The sequence below is a fragment of the Aphelocoma coerulescens genome, chromosome 1A (assembly GCF_041296385.1).
Source record: "Aphelocoma coerulescens isolate FSJ_1873_10779 chromosome 1A, UR_Acoe_1.0, whole genome shotgun sequence".
NCBI lineage: Eukaryota > Metazoa > Chordata > Aves > Passeriformes > Corvidae > Aphelocoma > Aphelocoma coerulescens.
The window spans coordinates 9127110-9150819 of NC_091014.1; the positions used below are offsets into that span (position 1 = coordinate 9127110).

At 47.1% G+C, this 23710-nt stretch overlaps 2 protein-coding genes across 2 annotated transcripts; both read right to left on the minus strand.

Moving 5' to 3' along the window:
• Positions 1-1396: 1396 nt before the first annotated feature.
• Positions 1397-2971, minus strand: LOC138104559 (inositol 1,4,5-trisphosphate receptor-interacting protein-like 1). Its single transcript, XM_069003845.1, has one exon. It carries the CDS (start codon positions 2969-2971, stop codon positions 1397-1399), a length of 1575 nt encoding a protein of 524 aa, XP_068859946.1.
• Positions 2972-9335: 6364 nt separating this feature from the next.
• Positions 9336-10910, minus strand: LOC138104560 (inositol 1,4,5-trisphosphate receptor-interacting protein-like 1). The gene has a single exon (XM_069003846.1). It carries the CDS (start codon positions 10908-10910, stop codon positions 9336-9338), a length of 1575 nt encoding a protein of 524 aa, XP_068859947.1.
• Between the last annotated feature and the right edge of the window lie 12800 nt (positions 10911-23710).

Genomic DNA, 23710 nt, shown 5'->3' on the forward strand with positions numbered 1-23710 from the left:
GCATATCTATCCAAGATTCCCCAATGAGAGGCTCAAGTGAGCCCCCCTCCCCAAGGATCCTTCCACTGGATGGTTCTATCTTGGTTTACAGAATGTGTTCTGGAGAGGACCTTGGGGTCTGGGGCACACCGATCCCTAACTACGAAGCTTCTAAAATGTTGAGTCTCTTAGCTTGACAAACAAGTCCAAGAATGTAGGCAAAACCCACTAAGAATACAGAAGTTGTAAAAGGTATAATAGGGGTATAAAAGAAAAGGCAAAAAATCTTCATGGCATCAGGAGCAGTGCCTGCCCAGCAGAGGAAGCAAAAGGCAGGGAGCTCAGCGAGCACAGTTCCCTCTCAGTGGAACAGCGAGTTCTGCTGTTGGCAGCGATCCTCTGGGAGGTTCCGGCCTGCTCTCCTCACACGGAGCTGCTTGTTCCTGGCCCCTCAGAGGACTTCCCTCTCTGACGTGGGCCACAGCAGCTTTCTTTCCCATGCTCTCAATGAGGAGGGGAAACTTCTATAACGACAGTGGGAGGATTAATTAATATTTTAGCTGTTTCAACCATCATGACTTCTGGTTGAGTTCATGAGACAAAATTAATAGCCTGGCTCTAGAGTGTTGCAGAAGTGCAATACCGAGATGTGACTGCTGGACATAATCACCCTTGAGTCACTTTGTCATTTTTTCAGGTAGCTGCAATGGATGGACATTCTCTAAGAACCATTGGGTTAAATATAAAGAAGGACACTTTTCAGGCAATTTGAGAAACTTCTCTCCTTTTATTGTTTTTCCAAACATAGATATCTGGATATTACTGAAAAGCAGCCAAGCAACTACAGCAGTGTAGTTTAATTGCCTAAACTAAGGGTAACTTTACAAAATAGGTTATACACTGACAATACTAAAGGGCCTCTTGAAGCATGGATAATATATCCAGTTCCCATTATGAAAAATTGGACTACCAATGGTAGTCCATGGTAGAGTGAATTAAAACTATCTGTTGTATTTTCATACACTAAGAAAAACTACATCCTTAAAAAACTACAATTAGCACAGCTTACTGAAGAACTACATTAAGTCCCTAACAGGCTTGTTTTTTGGTCTAGGAGGTGTGCCAAGAAACCTCTCTCAGTTCATAGTCTTCTGTAAGGATGTGCAGGTGGAGCCAGTTTCTGCCTCATAGACATAGGAACATTGCAACAGCACCGTGGTAAACTGGAAGGCGAAGGGCAAGGCAACGCAGAGATGTGTGTCTGCACGGTGAATCCATGTGCCGCAGCATCTTCCATCCACGGGAGCAGGAAAGCAGCTTCAGGATTGCCAGTGAAAAAAGCAAGAATGATGCCGTGCTCACGTGGCTGCCATCGGGTGTGAGCCCCCCCAGCACAGCTCTGTGCAGGGAATTCCTCTCAGTGGCTGGAGAGCAGCGTCCAGAGGCGGAATCGCAGCTGACCGTAAGCTTGCATCGCCTCCGCGTGGGCGGCCGGATCTCGGGCCAGGTGCTCAAAGAGGTTGAGCGGCTCGACCGTTCGCATTGCCGGCGGCAAGCTGATCTCCGCAGGAAGCCTCTTGTTGCCCAGGACAAAGTGCTCCAGGCGTTTCAACTGCAGGCAGCGGCGCAGGTATGCCATGATGTCCCACAGCCGCCGCTCAAATTCCCTCCTGCGCCACTTGGACAGCGGTACGGTGGTCAGCACGTGCATGACCACAGTCTTCCAGGTCGAGCTGGAAAAACCTGTGCCCCTCAGGATGTAGGTGAAGAGCTGCAGGCATTTCAGGTGCAAGCTCTCACACGGCACCTGCCTGGCCACGTGCTGGAAGAATTTTGCCTCTGCCACAGCGTACGTCTCAGGCCACGCTGTGCTTGCGATGGACTCGGCCTTGGCGGGCCGGCTGCTGACAAAGCTGCTGGAGCCGCCTTTCTGGGCCTCTGTGGGCTGGCTGACCACAAAGATGTCGGAGTCCCCGTGGCGCACCCCAAACAGCATCTCCACCATCAGGCTCTCCTTGCCTTTGCTCAGCCGGAATTGGCAGGACCGGCTGCAGGGCTGAAACACCAAGTGCCACGAGTACGACTGAGGCAAATGCAGCCACGAGCATCTCACCAGCTGGTAGAACCAGTGGGAGGTTTTCTCCACGTCCAGGTAGGAGCCAGTGCAGAGTGTCTCTAGGAGGCTGGGCTTCTGCTTCCGCCGCAGCTCCTTCTGCGAGTGGTGCAGGAAGCACAACAGCTTCTCGCCCAGCTGCTCCCTCTCGCACGTGCACACCAGCTCCACACGGACGCAGAAGGTCCTTGCTGCCATCTGCCCGGCACTGTTCAGCTCCAGGTGGAAGGCGTGTCCCGGCGGGGGATTCAGTGGGACCAGCATGCGGTACACCACATCCTGCTCACGGGGACTCCAACCCTCAAAGGCACTGCCCACCCCGATGGCTTCTTGAGGCACCGGGTAGAAACTATTGCTCACGCTGTCAGTAAAGACACGCGTGAAGCTCTCCATCAGCTCCGCTGCCACTGAGCGACCTCTCTCCACGTCCTCGACAGGACACTGTATGCGATCCACTAAAAGGATCCCTCGCTTATTCCCAACGTCCCGGGTGTCTTCTTTCTCTTCAATTCCACCACGGCTGCCTTTGTCCTTGCCATCACCACGGCCTTCTTTTTCACTGGCAGCCACATTACCTTGTTCTCCTTCTTTTGCATCTTCATTCTTCTCTCCATTCGCATTCGCATCACCCTGTTTCTCATCTCTGTTTGCAACATTGGTCTCTTCATTTCCAAGGCGAGTGTTTTTTTCCTCAGATGCAGCAAACCCACTGTGGTCTACTGCATTCCCACCATCACTGTTGTCTTCCTGCCCAATCCAATCACTGCTTTGTTGTTCACTGGCATCACTGCTTTCCTTCACCTTCACATCTGCTTTTTCTTCCTTTCCATCTACCTCGTATACTCCTTCATTTACATCATCCCTGTTGCCTGCCTTCATATGCACATCATTGGCTTTTTCTTCACTTCCATCTCCTTCTTCCTTTCCAGCATCCTTGTCTGGCTCCACCTTCACATCCTTGTTTTCTCCTTCATTTACTTCATCTAGGTCTTCCACACCTCCAGTAACATTGCCAGGTTCTTCTTCATTTGCTTCAGCAGTATTGTCTCCTGGCATATTCCCATCACTCCAGCCTTCATCTTTCTTTGCATCATGGCCATCGTCACTTTTAACATCACTTTCTTTCTTCAACTTCACATCTTCATCTTGTTCATTGGCATCATCGTCGTCTCCTTCGTTTGCAGCCACAGGACTGCCTTCTCCTTCATTTCCACTGCCACTGTCATCTGCCTCCACAGTCACATCAATGTTTTCTCCGTCTCCCTCAGAATCCAAATTGTCTTCTTCCTCTTCTTTTTCCTTCTCCTCTCCCAAGGTCTTGCAGGAGCTCTGGTCCTTGCCGCTGCTGTTGGTTTCGCTGGCTTCAGGACTCCTCCTGCAGCTAAACCACAGGCCCAAGAGGAGCAGGAGTCCAGCAAGAGCCCAGAATGGCCACTGCTGCAGGGCACCAAAGAGCAGGGCTCCCCAGCCCTCGTCCTGCTGCTCCGGGGGCCCTTGCTCCAGCTCCTGCAGCAGCCGAGCCATCTCGCGGTCGAGCAGCTCCTCCCGCTCCTGCATTCGCCGGTGCGTGGCCTCATCCAGCCCATCCCCAGCTGGCTGGGGGTACTGGATCAGGCTTTGCACGAGCACGAAGAGCAATGACAATAAAGCCATGGTCTGCAAGAGGACACACAGAAGGGGTTCAGTAGGGCCGGAATGGAGGCAGCCGGTGCGGGGCAGGAGCCACAGGGATGTGGCAGCAGGAAGGAGAGGGCCCCCGGCAGCTGGCAGGAGGCAAGGCCTGCACCGCTGCCCCAGCGAGCACCGAGCCGGAGCAAGGCGCTCCCGCCAGGGGCTGGGCCCTGCATGCAGGGACAGAACACACGCCCCGGCTGCCGGCGCTTCTGCCCCAGCCCTCCCCCAGCCCGGCCTCCCCACCACCTGTGTGCACTCACCGCTTGCCCAGGCTCTACTGGGGGCAACGGCAACCAACGGGGCCTTTTCTAGCTGCCCCCATTGTGACACGGCCCCTGTGGTGTCACAGGCCCCAGAGCGCATCACAGGCCAGCCCCACCCGCCATCCCCAGCCCGGGAACTCATCATGGCCCTGGGCACCCAGAGCCTCAACAGACACAAAGTGCAGACCCATCAGTCGTGAACCTGGGAACCCCAGGGCTTCCCTGTACAAAGCAGGCACAAGCACCCTCCCACACAAACCCTTGTCAAATATAAATATGGGTGACATGATCCATGGATGCTCTTGGTATGCAGGTGTAGGCTTTTATTTTTTTATTCATGGTGGAACTTTTTACTACAAATATTTATATTTATTGCTGTGTTGGTACATCTCCCCTCCCCCCTCCTTTCCAGGCTGTAGTGTGATCTGAGGAACTCTTATTAAGCCTTGGCCTTGAAAACACCACCTGGGCTCAGCTCTTTCTTTTATTTGGCGATCTCAAGCACACTTGTTTGTGACATTTACTTTGGAGGCAGCACATCACATAGGCTAATATTTATTTACTGATTTAGTGAGAAATAAGGAAATTCATGCTGCTTATGTGATGCACAGGAAGTTGTAATGTCATCCAGTCTTATGGCCTACCCTTTGTTTACACCAGCACTGTCCCACCTCACACATCTTTTGTGAAGACAAGGATGTCAGGGTTTCTCTCCTGAATTAGGAACACTTTCAAAGATCTGTTTATTGTCTGACAAACGATCACACACAACCAACTTAGGCTTTGCAAAGCAGGATAAAAATACTCAGGCCCATCCAAACTACTTCTTACGCTAGATGTGGCTGATCAATAGCCCGGCTGAGAAATGGACAAGCCACTGTAACAAGAAATACAAGTTTGGAAAAGGAAAAAGAAAAGTCCTCAAAACACAGAACTCCTGAAGCTTAGCTCACTCCACTCTAATGTGCTCTCCCTCAATGCCACATAAAGATGTGCTCCTCCTGACACTTGCAGCAACTGGCTTCTCTCTTGCCATTCCGAGAGGAACTCTATTTTGTATAGGGATGTAGACGTGTCTGCATTTAGACGCCATCCTCAGTACAAACCTCCTCCCTTGCTTTTTTCTGACTGGAGATCCTTGCTACTGGCTACGATGGTGCTGTTTATTGGGAAGAGTTTCTCTGATGCTGATCACAGCACAGCACAGCAGGAGCTCCCTTTTTGCTCCCTTGAGCTACTCAAATTCCTCTTGGGTGATCTCTGAAATACTCTTTATCAGCTGAGGGCTGACAAAACACAGAATGTCTGATTAATCACCCTTCTCTTCTCCAGCCATGACACAAGAGCTGGGTGCATTCAGAAAACAGTTTTCTGAACCATCCTATATAATAACAATCAATTCCTTATAATTTCTGCCATCTAGATGAGGTCGCCATTGAACAGCTCCATGTCCCAAGTGGTACCCAGCAGGGAGGGAAGCAGAGGAAGACAGGATCACAGCAGCCACTGATCAGGCATCATCACAAAGAAAGACGAGAGAGTCAGGAATTTCACAGGCTACTGTGTTTCAGCAGCGCATATCATCCTCCTCTTTTTAAATCTCTACTGATCACTACCTTCCAGTCCCTTCACAGTGCTCTCCTAATCCACAGGAGTAACTAAGATGCAGAATGTAAGGAAAAATTTCTTCTGACCTCCAGTCACCTGAGAATCAAGCAGGTAAGAGAAAATCTCCACGCTACTCTAAGGAAGGTGTTTCATAAACTCGCCTGTAGCTAAAGCTATTCAGAAAGCCCACACTACCAGACCCAGAGTGGTAAAGAGCCTATTCATTTGCTGACCCTGGAGAAAAGGCAGCTTTAAACAAACTCTGCCACTCCCACTCTCTCTCCCTAGAACTTCAGGTTGAGACGCCTAGGACCAACTAAAGAAAAAAGCCATTTCATTCATGCCCTGCTCAAGCATTTCACACCCTCTTGTCCCTCCCAATCTACCAGCCAGTCAAACACAGAAAAAGCAAGAGACCCGTGGTAGGCTTCCAGTGGAAATACTGGCAAAATCTTCTTGGACTGCATTATTTGAAGGACCTGAGGTCAACTCACTGACCGTGAATGACTTTTACTGCTCCACTTAGCCTACCAGCTCAGCTCAGCTCAGCTCAGCTCAGCTCAGCTCAGCTCAGCTCAGCAGCCTCCCAGCTACCTTTAGCTGCATAAGCACATGACCTGCAATCAGAAAGGCGTGAATCTTCCTTAGGAAGGAAACAGTCACGGGGAATGAAGAGTGGAGATTAGTCCACACTCTGAGGAACAGGCAACACCAACCAAACACTCTGGCAATAGCCTGTGTCTAGAAGCTCTCTACCTTCCAATCCACCTCAAGGCTTTGGGACTTGTGCTGACTTGCACAAAGGAACCCACTCCACCCTGCAGCAGTGGGCTCCTTCTTTCCAGCCTGGATGGAGGCATGTCCTGTATTTTGCAAGCATGTCCAGGTGTTCAGAATGGAACATGCTGATCATGATTAGCACCTTAAGGCACGCAGCTCTTCCCTTCTCAAAGAATGCTTTGTGAAATGATAGGCAGTGCTATCCCCACCTTTCCAAACAAATTACCCTCCTTCTATTGCACTTGCCTTCAAAATACTGCCACTTCTTCATTTCAGACTATGCTTCCCTCAGAAGGATGCACAAAAGGTTAAAGTAGTTGCAAGCACCTGCACCTGCAATTTTCAACTAACTGCGTCTTCAGAAAGGCTTCTGACAACAGGCCATTCTCTGGACATGAACACGGCAACGCTGAGGCAAGATAAATGACTTTGCTACATCTTACAGCCCAGATGTCTATGGCCAGAGAAGACACCAGCAGGTTGTCCTGATACTTCTGCTCATCCTCTCTGGTAGCAGCTGTACAGAGAACAACACAGTTTTAAATTCTAACTCAGTTTGTGCTCCACTGATGAAGGAAAACAGAAGTAAGGGAAAGAGACTTTGCTTCGGAGCAAATGTGAGTTTTCTGTGGATTTCAGTGTCCAGGATTTAAACCGCTAAGGGGTCTTCTTCAGTAAATCCAAAGGACAATTGGCTACAGAAACCTGTACCTGATACTACTGATAAGCGCTGACAGTTCTCTGGCTGTGACTCATTTCATTCAAACCTGCTTTCTCCGAATGCACATCTGACAGCAGGACTTGCTCCATTCAGCCTGCAGCAGTTCCACAGGAAAGATGTTGTGAAATTGGCCACACATCTTCGCAACACTTCCACTTCAAAGATTTTCCCACTATGTTCAAATGTATTTCTCAGCTTCCTAAGGAGTGCAGTGTCCATAACAAAGGAGGCGAGAGTTTCATGCAGAAATGGAGAGACCTTGAACCGCAGTGGCAGGAACAACTCTGGTGTAATACCAGTGCCAGATGGCATGGGCATAAAAAGCACACTCACATCAATACGAACAGGCTTAGGAGAGACACAGAGCCCGCAGGGTGAGGTATTCCCAAAGAAGGGGAATTGACAGTGCAAAGGAGAGTTAATACCAACCAGGTGCTCAGTTACTTTATCAGAGCTCCCCTGTTTTCAAGGCCTGAAAGAACAGCTCAGTGCCAGAAAGGCATCCAGATCCTTTGGCTATGCTTGCTCTTATGGAACACTGTTTTCAATTTCCATCCTAGTGGGGTTGCATACTACTGACCAGTTAAAACCAGCACCTGAGCTACACAACAGTGTTTCAGTGGCAACACTGGACAGCTGTAGGTTCTGCCCTTCCCCTCTCCCAGCATGCTCCTCAGACACACAGCACACTTGCACATGCACCAAAACTCACAGCCACACCCACAGTTTGACCACCTGCAATAGTTTTGGCCCTGGCCAATCTAGCCCTGGGTGGATTGTGCAACAAGAAGCCATGGGGGCCGTGCTTCTCCCCGAATCCAAGCATCGCTCCGGAGGCCACACAAGCTGTGCGGTCAGGCCGTAAGGCTCAATGTCACACAGAGATCAAGTCCTACCCACTGAGAGCACACGTCCTTGTGGAAGGGGCTGATGAGCACTGGAGCTGGGGCAAGGGACAGGGCAGGTCTCTGCAGCTGGGGGCAGAGGAGAGGGGAACAAAGTAGGCGTGTGTGTTTGGGGAGAAGGGAGCAAGGAGGGTGTTCTCCTCCTTCCACAAGCTGGGCCAAAGGGGCTGTGGTGGGAGCAGTGCCTGCCCAGCAGAGGAAGCAAAAGGCAGGGAGCTCAGCGAGCATAGTTCCCTCTCAGTGGAACAGCGAGTTCTGCTGTTGGCAGCGATCCTCTGGGAGGTTCCGGCCTGCTCTCCTCACACGGAGCTGCTTGTTCCTGGCCCCTCAGAGGACTTCCCTCTCTGACGTGGGCCACAGCAGCTTTCTTTCCCATGCTCTCAATGAGGAGGGGCAGGTTTTAAGCAGCACTGGGAGGATTAATTAATATTTTAGCTGTTTCAACCATCATGACTTCTGGTTGAGTTCATGAGACAAAATTAATAGCCTGGCTCTAGAGTGTTGCAGAAATGCAATACCGAGATGTGACTGCTGGACACAATCACCCTTGAGTCACTTTGTCATTTTTTCAGGTAGCTGCAATGGATGGACATTCTCTAAGAACCATTGGGTTAAATATAAAGAAGGACACTTTTCAGGCAATTTGAGAAACTTCTCTCCTTTTATTGTTTTTCCAAACATAGATATCTGGATATTACTGAAAAGCAGCCAAGCAACTACAGCAGTGTAGTTTAATTGCCTAAACTAAGGGTAACTTTACAAAATAGGTTATACACTGACAATACTAAAGGGCCTCTTGAAGCATGGATAATATATCCAGTTCCCATTATGAAAAATTGGACTACCAATGGTAGTCCATGGTAGAGTGAATTAAAACTATCTGTTGTATTTTCATACACTAAGAAAAACTACATCCTTAAAAAACTACAATTAGCACAGCTTACTGAAGAACTACATTAAGTCCCTAACAGGCTTGTTTTTTGGTCTAGGAGGTGTGCCAAGAAACCTCTCTCAGTTCATAGTCTTCTGTAAGGATGTGCAGGTGGAGCCAGTTTCTGCCTCATAGACATAGGAACATTGCAACAGCACCGTGGTAAACTGGAAGGCGAAGGGCAAGGCAACGCAGAGATGTGTGTCTGCACGGTGAATCCATGTGCCGCAGCATCTTCCATCCACGGGAGCAGGAAAGCAGCTTCAGGATTGCCAGCGAAAAAAGCAAGAATGATGCCGTGCTCACGTGGCTGCCATCGGGTGTGAGCCCCCCCAGCACAGCTCTGTGCAGGGAATTCCTCTCAGTGGCTGGAGAGCAGCGTCCAGAGGCGGAATCGCAGCTGACCGTAAGCTTGCATCGCCTCCGCGTGGGCGGCCGGATCTCGGGCCAGGTGCTCAAAGAGGTTGAGCGGCTCGACCGTTCGCATTGCCGGCGGCAAGCTGATCTCCGCAGGAAGCCTCTTGTTGCCCAGGACAAAGTGCTCCAGGCGTTTCAACTGCAGGCAGCGGCGCAGGTATGCCATGATGTCCCACAGCCGCCGCTCAAATTCCCTCCTGCGCCACTTGGACAGCGGTACGGTGGTCAGCACGTGCATGACCACAGTCTTCCAGGTCGAGCTGGAAAAACCTGTGCCCCTCAGGATGTAGGTGAAGAGCTGCAGGCATTTCAGGTGCAAGCTCTCACACGGCACCTGCCTGGCCACGTGCTGGAAGAATTTTGCCTCTGCCACAGCGTACGTCTCAGGCCACGCTGTGCTTGCGATGGACTCGGCCTTGGCGGGCCGGCTGCTCACAGAGCTGCTGGAGCCGCCTTTCTGGGCCTCTGTGGGCTGGCTGACCACAAAGATGTCGGAGTCCCCGTGGCGCACCCCAAACAGCATCTCCACCATCAGGCTCTCCTTGCCTTTGCTCAGCCGGAATTGGCAGGACCGGCTGCAGGGCTGAAACACCAAGTGCCACGAGTACGACTGAGGCAAATGCAGCCACGAGCATCTCACCAGCTTGTAGAACCAGTGGGAGGTTTTCTCCACGTCCAGGTAGGAGCCAGTGCAGAGTGTCTCTAGGAGGCTGGGCTTCTGCTTCCGCCGCAGCTCCTTCTGCGAGTGGTGCAGGAAGCACAACAGCTTCTCGCCCAGCTGCTCCCTCTCGCACGTGCACACCAGCTCCACACGGACGCAGAAGGTCCTTGCTGCCATCTGCCCGGCACTGTTCAGCTCCAGGTGGAAGGCGTGTCCCGGCGGGGGATTCAGTGGGACCAGCATGCGGTACACCACATCCTGCTCACGGGGACTCCAACCCTCAAAGGCACTGCCCACCCCGATGGCTTCTTGAGGCACCGGGTAGAAACTATTGCTCACGCTGTCAGTAAAGACACGCGTGAAGCTCTCCATCAGCTCCGCTGCCACTGAGCGACCTCTCTCCACGTCCTCGACAGGACACTGTATGCGATCCACTAAAAGGATCCCTCGCTTATTCCCAACGTCCCGGGTGTCTTCTTTCTCTTCAATTCCACCACGGCTGCCTTTGTCCTTGCCATCACCACGGCCTTCTTTTTCACTGGCAGCCACATTACCTTGTTCTCCTTCTTTTGCATCTTCATTCTTCTCTCCATTCGCATTCGCATCACCCTGTTTCTCATCTCTGTTTGCAACATTGGTCTCTTCATTTCCAAGGCGAGTGTTTTTTTCCTCAGATGCAGCAAACCCACTGTGGTCTACTGCATTCCCACCATCACTGTTGTCTTCCTGCCCAATCCAATCACTGCTTTGTTGTTCACTGGCATCACTGCTTTCCTTCACCTTCACATCTGCTTTTTCTTCCTTTCCATCTACCTCGTATACTCCTTCATTTACATCATCCCTGTTGCCTGCCTTCATATGCACATCATTGGCTTTTTCTTCACTTCCATCTCCTTCTTCCTTTCCAGCATCCTTGTCTGGCTCCACCTTCACATCCTTGTTTTCTCCTTCATTTACTTCATCTAGGTCTTCCACACCTCCAGTAACATTGCCAGGTTCTTCTTCATTTGCTTCAGCAGTATTGTCTCCTGGCATATTCCCATCACTCCAGCCTTCATCTTTCTTTGCATCATGGCCATCGTCACTTTTAACATCACTTTCTTTCTTCAACTTCACATCTTCATCTTGTTCATTGGCATCATCGTCGTCTCCTTCGTTTGCAGCCACAGGACTGCCTTCTCCTTCATTTCCGCTGCCACTGTCATCTGCCTCCACAGTCACATCAATGTTTTCTCCGTCTCCCTCAGAATCCAAATTGTCTTCTTCCTCTTCTTTTTCCTTCTCCTCTCCCAAGGTCTTGCAGGAGCTCTGGTCCTTGCCGCTGCTGTTGGTTTCGCTGGCTTCAGGACTCCTCCTGCAGCTAAACCACAGGCCCAAGAGGAGCAGGAGTCCAGCAAGAGCCCAGAATGGCCACTGCTGCAGGGCACCAAAGAGCAGGGCTCCCCAGCCCTCGTCCTGCTGCTCCGGGGGCCCTTGCTCCAGCTCCTGCAGCAGCCGAGCCATCTCGCGGTCGAGCAGCTCCTCCCGCTCCTGCATTCGCCGGTGCGTGGCCTCATCCAGCCCATCCCCAGCTGGCTGGGGGTACTGGATCAGGCTCTGCACGAGCACGAAGAGCAATGACAATAAAGCCATGGTCTGCAAGAGGACACACAGAAGGGGTTCAGTAGGGCCGGAATGGAGGCAGCCGGTGCGGGGCAGGAGCCACAGGGATGTGGCAGCAGGAAGGAGAGGGCCCCCGGCAGCTGGCAGGAGGCAAGGCCTGCACCGCTGCCCCAGCGAGCACCGAGCCGGAGCAAGGCGCTCCCGCCAGGGGCTGGGCCCTGCGTGCAGGGACAGAACACACGCCCCGGCTGCCGGCGCTTCTGCCCCAGCCCTCCCCCAGCCCGGCCTCCCCACCACCTGTGTGCACTCACCGCTTGCCCAGGCTCTACTGGCGGCAACGGCAACCAACGGGGCCTTTTCTAGCTGCCCCCATTGTGACACGGCCCCTGTGGTGTCACAAGCCCCAGAGCGCATCACAGGCCAGCCCCACCCGCCATCCCCAGCCCGGGAACTCATCATGGCCCTGGGCACCCAGAGCCTCAACAGACACAAAGTGCAGACCCATCAGTCGTGAACCTGGGAACCCCAGGGCTTCCCTGTACAAAGCAGGCACAAGCACCCTCCCACACAAACCCTTGTCAAATATAAATGTGGGTGACAGGACCCCGATACGCTCTCTATAAAGGTGCAGGCTTTTACTGATGATTGCAGGCAGATGTTCTTTACTATTAACAATAATATTTATTACTTTGGCCACAGCCTGTCATACAGGCTAATTTTTAGTTACAGGTTTAGTGAGAAAGCAAGAATTAGAGGCTGCTTGAATGATGCACAGGAAGTTTAAACGTCATCCAATGTTAAGGCCTACCCTTCTTTTACACCAGCACTGTCCTGCCTCACACATCTTTTGTGAGATAAACCCTTTTGGGAGGGTTTCTCTCCTGAATTTAGGAACACTTTCAAAGATCTGTTTATTGTTTGACAAAAGATCACCTACATCCAACTGATGGTTTGCACAGTAGCACAAAAAACCATCCAAACTACTTCTTACGCTAGATGTGGCTGATCAATAGCCTGGCTGAGAAATGGACAAGCCACTGTAACAAGAAATACAAGTTTGGAAAAGGAAAAAGAAAAGTCCTCAAAACACAGAACTCCTGAAGCTTAGATCACTCCACTCTAATGTGCTCTCCCTCAATGCCACATAAAGATGTGCTCCTCCTGACACTTGCAGCAACTGGCTTCTCTCTTGCCATTCCAAGAGGAACTCTATTTTGTATAGGGATGTAGATGTGTCTGCATTTAGACGCCATCCTCAGTACAAACCTCCTCCCTTGCTTTTTTCTGACTGGAGATCCTTGCTACTGGCTACGATGGTGCTGTTTATTGGGAAGAGTTTCTCTGATGCTGATCACAGCACAGCACAGCAGGAGCTCCCTTTTTGCTCTCTTGAGCTACTCAAATTCCTCTTGGGTGATCTCTGAAATACTCTTTATCAGCTGAGGGCTGACAAAACACAGAATATCTGATTAATCACCCTTCTCTTCTCCAGCCATGACACAAGAGCCGGGTGCACTCAGAAAACAGTTTTCTGAACCATCCTATATAATAACAATCAATTCCTTATAATTTCTGCCATCTAGATGAGGTCGCCATTGAACAGCTCCATGTCCCAAGTGGTACCCAGCAGGGAGGGAAGCAGAGGAAGACAGGATCACAGCAGCCACTGATCAGTCATTCACAGGCAGCGCCACAAAGAAAGACGAGAGAGTCAGGAATTTCACAGGCTACTCTGTTTCAGCAGCCTATGTCACCCTGCTCCTTTTAAATGTCTTCTGATGACAAGCTTCATGTCCAAGCACAGTGCTCTCCTAATCCACAGGAGTAACTAAGATGCAGAATGTAAGGAAAAATTTCTTCTGACCTCCAGTCACCTGAGAATCAAGCAGGTAAGAGAAAATCTCCACGCTACTCTAAGGAAGATGTTTTATCAACTCACCTGTAGCTAAAGCTATTCAGAAAGCCCACACTACCAGACCCAGAGTGGTAAAGAGCCTATTCATTTGCTGACCCTGGAGAAAAGGCAGCTTTAAACAAACTCTGCCACTCCCACTCTCTCTCCCTAGAACTTCAGGTTGAGATGCCTAGGACCAACTAAAGAAAAAAGCCATTTCATTCATGCCCTGCTCAAGCATTTCACACCCTCTTGTCCCTCCCAATCTACCAGCCAGTCAAACACAGAAAAAGCAAGAGACCCGTGGTAGGCTTCCAGTGGAAATACTGGCAAAATCTTCTTGGACTGCATTATTTGAAGGACCTGAGGTCAACTCACTGACCGTGAATGACTTTTACTGCTCCACTTAGCCTACCAGCTCAGCTCAGCTCAGCTCAGCTCAGCTCAGCAGCCTCCCAGCTACCTTTAGCTGCATAAGCACACGACCTGCAATCAGAAAGGCGTGAATCTTCCTTAGGAAGGAAACAGTCACGGGGAATGAAGAGTGGAGATTAGTCCACACTCTGAGGAACAGGCAACACCAACCAAACACTCTGGCAATAGCTTGTGTCTAGAAACTCTCTACCTTCCAATCCACCTCAAGGCTTTGGGACTTGTGCTGACTTGCACAAAGGAACCCACTCCACCCTGCAGCAGTGGGCTCCTTCTTTCCAGCCTGGATGGAGGCATGTCCTGTATTTTGCAAGCATGTCCAGGTGTTCAGAATGGAACATGCTGATCATGATTAGCACCTTAAGGCACGCAGCTCTTCCCTTCTCAAAGAATGCTTTGTGAAATGATAGGCAGTGCTATCCCCACCTTTCCAAACAAATTACCCTCCTTCTATTGCACTTGCCTTCAAAATACTGCCACTTCTTCATTTCAGACTATGCTTCCCTCAGAAGGATGCACAAAAGGTTAGAGTAGTTGCAAGCACCCGCACCTGCAATTTTCAACTAACTGCGTCTTCAGAAAGGCTTCTGACAACAGGCCATTCTCTGGACATGAACACGGCAACGCTGAGTCAAGATAAATGACTTTGCTACATCTTACAGCCCAGATGTCTATGGCCACAGACACAGCCCTTGATATAAAACGAAAAAAAAATTCAGAAAATGTATTTTTACCAAATGAAAATTAAATCTCTATGGGCTCTCATTCCATTTAAGAGCAGAGTTGTGTATATCTGAAAAACAGGTTTGTAAAGGAAAGGCTTCCAGACACCACTTTATAAGAATGATAACAGGCACTACTATTTTGAGGGCACAGATAACCGTCCAATTAAGGACGGTTTTTTTCGTTGTAGTCACATGCAATTTAAACCAGCTCCTTACTTTCTTTCTCATGTCAGATTCATTGTCAATTTTTCCTTCTAGGAAAATGTAAATTACTGTTTTATATTTATGTTTCTCATGAATCTGCAGTTACTTTGTAGCCATTGTTACTCTCAATTTAGATTCCTCAGCCATAGGAAAGATAAAGGACAGCATGGTCTTGGCTGACCAGAGTGATGTTAAAAATCAAAAAGCATGGATTTTTTTTTTTCTATCCATATCTATTGCTTTTTGGCAAACTCATTTTATTGTGATTTGACTCGTACCTATGTATTTTATTGGTCAGCATATTAATACTTTTTTTCTTTGGTTCTGCCAAGAATCCTACTCATTCTAATTCTTAATGACAGCACCTTTCATCTTCATTTATATCTTGTATGTTACGCGCCGAAAACAAATGGTCAGTGAAAAATCTTACCTTACCATTCTGTTCTCCCCCCTTTCTCTCCTCCTCAGCACAACTGAAACAGTTCATTTAGTTCAGTAGTCCTGGAAATAAAGATAAAAATTGTCTTAACAATTCTGATGGCTATCAGTTGTTCAGCAGACATTACAAGACTGTCTTATCTCCTAATTACTCAGGAAAGCACAAGTTGCACTTTCAGGGCTTTCCTGAAATGCAGTGAATTTCTATTCTATTTTAGTGGTAAATCCATCTTTTGATTCTAGAGAAGCATGAAGATGGTAGAAAAGTCTTCCATGGAAACCACTATGCAGCTTCCTGACCAACAGTTTTTGAAGTCTCTGATCCTGAAATCTGATTTCATTAAGGGTAAATACAAGCAGCTAAGAGCTGCAATGAAGCCAGTGAAGGTCTCCTTGAGTCTGTACATTGTGATAGATGATGGTAATGGGAGAGCTAAAATAAAGCGCTTGGAAATCCACAATATAAAATCAGCATATGAAAGGAAAAGACCTGGAAGATTTAAGAGTCTGTAGGAGGAAAACCTCATGGCAAGTTTGTTTCATCACTCTCAAAACCTATAGTAAAATTTTAAAAATTGTTCTCATGAGGTGATAGGAAGGTGAAGGTTTAAATGTGTGAAGAGAAAGGAAGGAGGTGTTAGGGATGGTATGCGTTTGCTGTATTGAGTGATTTGGCTCCTAAGAAGCTGTGTTGAGTGATGAGAAAGGGAGAAGGAAAAATGGGGAATTCTATTCTAGCCAATAAAACATTAAGGAGAAGCATTACATGAACAGCTCATTCTCTTGTAGCTTGATTCCTCCCTGCTGAATGTAAGGGCAAGAAATACTTCAGGGTTTTCAGGAGAGAATGCACTGAAAATTTTTGTTCCAGGAGCTGTTCCATTCTTTTATCAGTGATGTTGTGTGTTGCATGTAAACAGTTGCCAGGAAAGGTAAAGTGATAAGAAAAGGTTTAATTTACTGATGAAATAATTTCATGGTTAAAGCTTAAAGAAATTCTGGTCTGAGACATTATTTTGAACCAATGCCAGCATGTTTCCTTCTTTGTAGTCTGAGAAGAGCCACCTTGTTCCTGTGCTCACATATTTTCAGCTTTTGGGATAGAAACCTGCTCTAACAGGATCTAAACCAGCCTCTACTAAACCTGAATATGGTGGGCTTCTGTTCTGCTATTTCTGACCAGTGTTCAGAAATTAGTACTTAGTATTAGTATTTTCTTATGAGGAAAAGTTCTTCTCTGAAAGGAGATCTAGAGAACTTCTGGGCCATAGTGGAGATGGGAATGAAACAAGGCTGAAGTACAATAGGGAAAAAGAAGGCATTTGCTGTATTCTTTATGCTCAGATCTTTCTGCACAAATATCTGTGCATCCAGAAGAAGTCAAATCAACCATTTGGTCTTGCCTTCTTTTCTTCCTTCTTACTTGGATGAAATGTACAACAGTGAGCATGAGGGAGGCCAGGAAGTGGCAGGTGTAATAGTGAGTTGCTGTCATGCTTCCTATCCCTTGCAAAAGTGTGGCATAATGGTATGTAAAGGCCTCTGTTGAGTTGAGATCTTCAACATGGCTATCTTGCCCTTATGACACTCAAAGTTATGAAGGATGGGTATCCACATAGTCACAATGTCCCTTTTTCAGTGATTCTTCCTGCAGAGGTGCGTGGTTAAGCCAGCCTGAACATTTTTCTCAGCATTTACACCCATGAAACACAATAAAAATGGAGCAGATGCTGCCTTTATCTGTCTTTATGAGATTTGACCTATGATTCTTAAGAGGCGATCCTCACTTTCCAGTCTGCCCCTCTTCCTGAAGGCTTCCTGCTCAGATTTGATTGATCACTGAATGGTTTTTTTTATTTTATTTTCCCTCTCCCCTCTCTCTCCTCATGTCTGAAATGAAGTAATGAGGGGAAAGAAATGAACTGTAAAAGAAGCACAAAAACAGAGATTTGCTGAAGGACTACAGCAAACTCAAGGAGCCTCAGGTAAGAATGGAGTAATTGGACAACAAAATATTTATGATTTCAGGACATGATGTGACAAGCATTCGTATGACCTTCAGTTATACATGTTCAAATACTTCTCTGTCTTTGACCACCATTCTTCTGGGACCTCTCTCTGTACCATTTAGCTCACAGAGAAAGATGCTTTGTTCCTTTAGGCATACAGGGGTTTGTCAGAGATCCTTCAGCCTGTGTTCAGGAGGAGGGGAGGACACACGTTTGCAGCCTTTCCTGGTAGCATGGCAGGTCTGTGACTGGCCTCATAGCTGCTCAGTTTCCTCTTCCTCTCATGTGGTTTTTATACCTCTGTGTCCAGTCCAACTCTCCTCAGCTCACCAATCTTCCTGAACACATGCCCCCTTGGCTCCTTGACTTCCACTGCATTCCAGGAGATGGCCTTTGGTTTTAGAGTTGCTGAAGATGAATATTTATCTTCTTGCAAAAGTTTTAGGCTACCATAGCACTTCTCCAAAAATATGGACAAGTGAGGGGATTGGGAATAAGACCTAAAGAATACATGACCAGTGTGGTACAGGAGATCTTTCCTGTATGTTGTGTATTTCTTAACCAGGAGACATAGAACCTTAGTGTAGTGGTTTGGGTCAAAATATCTATTACTCACTTATTTTGCTTCTGTGAGATAAGAATTAGAAGAAAGCAAAGCAGGCACAAAACTTAAAAGAATATAAAGAAGTTTATTAACAGACCTAAAAGAAAGAAAGAAAAAATCAGACTAAACCTTCAGAACACTTTCCTCCCCCCCCCACCTTTCTCCCTTCTCCCACTGACAATGTAAAAAGACAACCCTTGAGATTTTCAGTTTACCACCTCTATAATAATCTTTCTCAGTTCGAGTCTCTCTTGCTCGTGCTATGGAGACATCTCCACAAGAAGCTCTCTCATGGCTTCAGTATCACAGCAAGACAGCCGCCCGGGTTGGTTCTCTGCTTGCATGTGGAAGTCCCTTCCCTCGACTTACAGCTTTCCCCACAACTGCTTTCGAGGGTCCAGTCTTGAGCTACTGGGGTACCATTTTAAGGCTGAGCTGTTCAGAAACAAAGGTTCTCTTCACCTATCTCTGGGATCATCACTTTCATCTCTAGGAATAGAGGCCTGCCTCCTCCCCTGAGAGCAAGAGTCCTCATCACTTTACAGCTGCTGTCATTTGCTTATTTCAGCACAAGTACTTCTGCTCACAATTACAGTTTGAACGCTCCAACCCCCCATGCTTTCATGAAATTACATCGGGTACTCTGATATATCATAGTCTATCACCATAGCTTTACAACAGAATTTCAACTTCTAAGCTCGAAGCATCTCCTCTTTCTCCTCCCTCAGGGTTTCAGCTCTTCCTTCTTCACTGACTTTGGTGTCTTTATGGTGTTGACTCAGAAGAGGATTGATGTCTGCAGGCTTCATCTGTTCTGGAGGAAACTTACAGCACTAAAAGGGTTAATCTCACCCGGGCCTTGCAGCTGGAGTTCACATATCGCTGTTGGTCAGATGATCTTTGCCAGGCAGTGGGGCAGCGGTCTCAGACGAGCCCTGGCCGCACTAAGGGCTGCCTGCATGGAGCAGGGCTGTGGGGGGCCGCGGATGGAACAGGGCCGCGCCACGGTTCACCCGGCTGGGCTGAGCAAGGCCTGGCTTGGCCCCGCTAGGCCACCTGCAGGCGCCCCCAACGCTACCTGTCTGAAAGCTGGAAGACAAGAGAGCTTTCCTGGGCTCTGTTTGTTGTGGATCACAGAGGTGTGTCAGGCTTCTTAAGTGGCTTAAAAAGTTGCCAATATTCAAACTAGCCAGTTGATAGGTTCTGTCAGGTCATAGAGGTACCTGTAAGCACTGTTGGGGAAGATGAAACAGGAAAGCCTTATAAATCTGATTGCCTGACAAAAGATTTTGGGAATATGAAAACCATAAGCGACATGGAAATGAAGGCCACCTTTGAGATACCAAGTCTTAGTTACTGAACAACTGGAAAACAATGGTATGGCCGACTGAAGGTAATCCCCTCTTGATTGAACAATACCCTCTGCTTGCAGACAGGTCCAAGGGTCAGAGCAGACCCTACTAGCTCAGCAGAAGGGGTCCAAGGAGTAACTTTTAGGAGTTAAAAGGTAACACTCTATGGTAATGTAATAACTCTTATAGGCTGTATGTAAATGCTATAGGATTTGTATCTTGTACTAGATTGGCTAGTGAGAATTAGAATATTCAGTACAGAAGATGATTTATTGTATTGTAACGGGGACTTCAGTCTCTTTTTCTTACTCTCTCTCTCACCCTCTTTTTACTTACTCTCGCCCTCTCTCTCTCTCTCTTTTACTTACTCACTCCGCTCTCACCTTGGGCCTGCTCCGAGCTGCAGCTGGCAGCTCCAAGCAGTGCCCCTGTACCCACGCCCTTTGCAATAAACCGCGTGTTCCAAGATCTGACTTCAGAGATCTCTCGTCTCCGTCCATCCCGAACATCCAACCCACCCAAGCTCCTACAAGCACCTCCTTGCAAGAGAACCACTTCCATGGTTGATGGAGACCTCTAACAAAAAACCCAAACTACACTGAACTATGACACTCTTCCTCTTTCTGAACCCTCTGTTTAGGCTGAAGGAAATCTCTCTAAAACATAGGGTTGCACCCAGTGTGAGAGTCTCAAACCTCTGTGACTAATGAAGATGCAGGGGATGGGAATTCCTTTCTAATCACAAAGTGAAATCCACAGCTGCTTTTAAAAAAGCATTCTTTGAGCTAGGCTGATTAGTGCTGCTCTATTGTTCAGAAATGTCTGAGAAGCAGACTGTATCTAGAATATTTTAAAGTGTGTTACTCTTTTAAACTGTATGGAGTATCCAAAATGTGTTTTGTATATGTGTAATTACATATAACACCAAATATGAGATGCATCATGTGAGTATCTCTACACTGGGTCAGTCACATAGGACATTAATTTTCTTAATGTTTCTTTTTTTCTGAAGAAGATTTTATTTTACATACCTTTATAGAGCCTGTAAGTATTAGGTATAATATTTCTTTTTTTTTTAATTATATTTACAGACATCTCCTGACATACATACATCATGTCACATAAATCAAATTTGAATACACATCTAAAAACAAGTTTTGTCCAGATGTAGCTAATATGGTGTAATTATGACAATTCTTCAGTGTCTCCAGGAAGGAGAAACCTCCACCATTTATTCAAAACTACAGAATTTAATTCCTTTTTCTGAGCACCACATGCCATTAGTAAACTTAAAATATCCACTGGAAGTGCCTACCTCTGGGCTATATTGCTGTGTCCCTGTGCTGTCTCTGAACATTGAAAGTGAGCTGGAGTCCTTTTAAGGTTTATACAGAGTACAGCTGTAAAGACTTTAAATCAATGAAATTTGCAGCCACTTGAGCAAACTGCATCCCTTCTTTCAGTGGAAGAGAAAAGAGAGCCGAATGTTGTCTTGATTAGAAGAACATGAATAGGGAAGATCTGTGGGAAGTCAATAGTAGCTGTTGTCTCCTTTCCTGTGACTGAAATACCCTTAAAAGTGGTCTATTTGTATCAGATAAAACACAAAGTGTTACAGTCCTGCAGCAAAACAGAAGACACCCTGTGAACAACACTTACTTCTGCACCAACACCATGTATTGTTTCAACCTTTGGCACAGGGAGGCTCCTCTCCCATCCAGGACAACCTAGAATTTTTCATGCACACAGAAAGCAAGGTCTCTTCTTCCTTTGGATATCTTGCCAAAAGTCTTCTGTTGCATCACCTTTTCCCATTGCAGAATCCTCATAGTGGAGTTGAGTGCAGTATGGAATTCACTCTGCCTCACATGCCAGCCATTGTACTTGCTTTTTTTTTTTAAACTTCTTTTTTCATACTCATCTTTCTGTGGCTTTGACTCTGACATAAATATTTATAGGCTTTTGGATTTCTTTTTGCTGTAAGCAATTGTTTTTAATCAGTATAAGCTCCTGGGAAGTCATCGGTCCAGAAACCAAAATGTACTTTTTCCCTATGTATGATAGCAAAAGAGGAACATAGGAATCTGTTCCCACTTCTCAACTAGGAGTCATTTCCTTTGCTCTCTGTACTAATGCTTCTCAGACTGAGGCCAAGAAAGCTGTTTAAATTTTATATCTGCACTGTTGACCCCCATATGATAAGTGAATATGGACAGAGATGTTCTATGTTTTATCCTAGTGAACAGGGGATAAAGAAGAAACTAGTCACTATTATCAGAGTAGCCAGACTTTAAAATCACAGAATCATTGAATGCTTGGGGTTGAAAGGGACATTACAGATCATCTAGTTTCAATCCCCCTGCCACAGATAGGGACACTTTCCACTAGATCAGGTTGCTCAAAACCCCATCCATTCTGGTCTTGAACACTTCAGGGATGACATATCCACAGTTTCTCTGGCAACATGTGCCAGTGCCTAACCACCCTTACAGAAAATAATTTCTTCCTTATATCTATCTGAATCTACTCTCTTAAAGCCATTCCCCTTTTTCCTATCTCTACATGTACTTGGAAAAAGCCCCTCTCCAGTTTTCTCATAAACCCCTTTTAGTCTCTGGAAGGGCACTATAAGATCACTTTGAAGCCTTCTTTTCTCCAGGGTGAACAATCCCCTAACCCTTTCCTCATAGGAAAGGTGTTCCACAAATCATCTTTGTGGCCTCTGGACTCCAACGTACATTTTGTCCTTCCTGTGCAGAACCCCATCACTTTCATGATGCTGGTTTACTGCTGAGCAGGAGCAGTAGCCTCTACATGCCATCCATGATCTTTTAAACCAAAGGTTTCCAAGTCCCAGGTGCCACCTCCATGCTCCATACTCTTACTGTGGTTTAGACAGTGCTGCCCCAGGCATGGCTGCCCCATCGTTGATCTGCTGGTAGCAGCATTTTGATACTGCTTTGTTCACAGTACCAACCACAGAAATTTACAGATGGGGTATAAATACTGGATCCCCATTTTTACCCCAGAGTATTCTAGTGGAAGGTGGGAGGAGGGTATATTGTGGACAGCCACTGCTTGGGGGAAAGAGGTGATAGTATGGGAATGGAAAACCAGAGGTCATACACATGCTGCTGAGAGTTTGTCCCAGGGCCAGTACTCTGGGCTTTTCTGAAAGGGTCTCGTGGGCAGTACTAGCACAGAAAATTAAACCTGCGATCCTTTCCCTAAAACTTTTCATCTCTCAGATACATCCTCTTCCAACACATTTTTCGTTACCTCTGTCATATTCCAAGAGAGATAGGATTCATATTGATCACAGCTGTCTGTTTCAAGCTTCCAGAAGCCACACGTTCATCTCCAAAGCAACACATCTGCCATGACATTATCATGGGGATTTTCAGGGTATTTGTACTGATCTGACAGAGGATGATAAGCCTTTTGCAGCAGGCCCTAAGTTTCTAGTGATGTTCTTGCAGCTTGGGTACACAACAGTCATTGTGATGACAGATCTTGAAAGTCTCAGAGATCTGATCTAAAAGGCAGATCTGAATTTTGCCAAATGCATGAGTATCCTCAATCACTGCAGTGATTGAACCATTTAGGCATTTGGAGAAATATCCCTGTGACAAGACTGCTCATCCTGTGTTGTATAAACATTGCAGTGCACATGGATAAGTAGCTGTTTGAACTCATCCTTACTCCTATCTCTTGCTGCAGTTACCTCCGTAGATAATTTAATCTGCTAACTTACAAAAGGAAAAGATTTTAATGCTTCAAACACTGGTTTGTGGTGCTTTCTCCCCATCTCGTAGAAAGGTGATCATTTTGCTGTAGATAATGTGAGTGGTACAGTATAGTAAGTATTAATGTGTAAAACTGTGTAGCTCCACCCGACCTAGATCCCTAGAATCCCTCCCCCTGCGTGTGCAAGTGCTCCTCATGCTAATGAGGAAAGCATGCTCCTTGGAGAGGAAATACACACATCATGCTTCACATCTTAAAGTACTCAAGATGTTTTTTTGACATGCCAGAGATAAATAGCAGGAGGAACAAATACATCCAATACTTGATGAGGTACCATACTACTTGATGAGATACCATAATATACACAAATCCATTATCACTCAGCTGTCTTCCACTACACATGCTGAGACTATCAATAATCACACTTGGTTTGGATTTCTGGGTAATATCCTGAGTTGAATTCAAATACAAGTATAACCTGGCACTAAGACTTTTTTCCTGCATTACAGGAAAAGCCGAGCTAATTCAAAAACGTGTTGGATTCACTGAGAACTTTGAAGAGTGTATCTGTAACTACTTGCTGCAACTGGGGTTTTTTTAAGTTTTACACCCTTTTTCTTCTCTATTTTTCCAGCTTTGACTTAGGAAAGT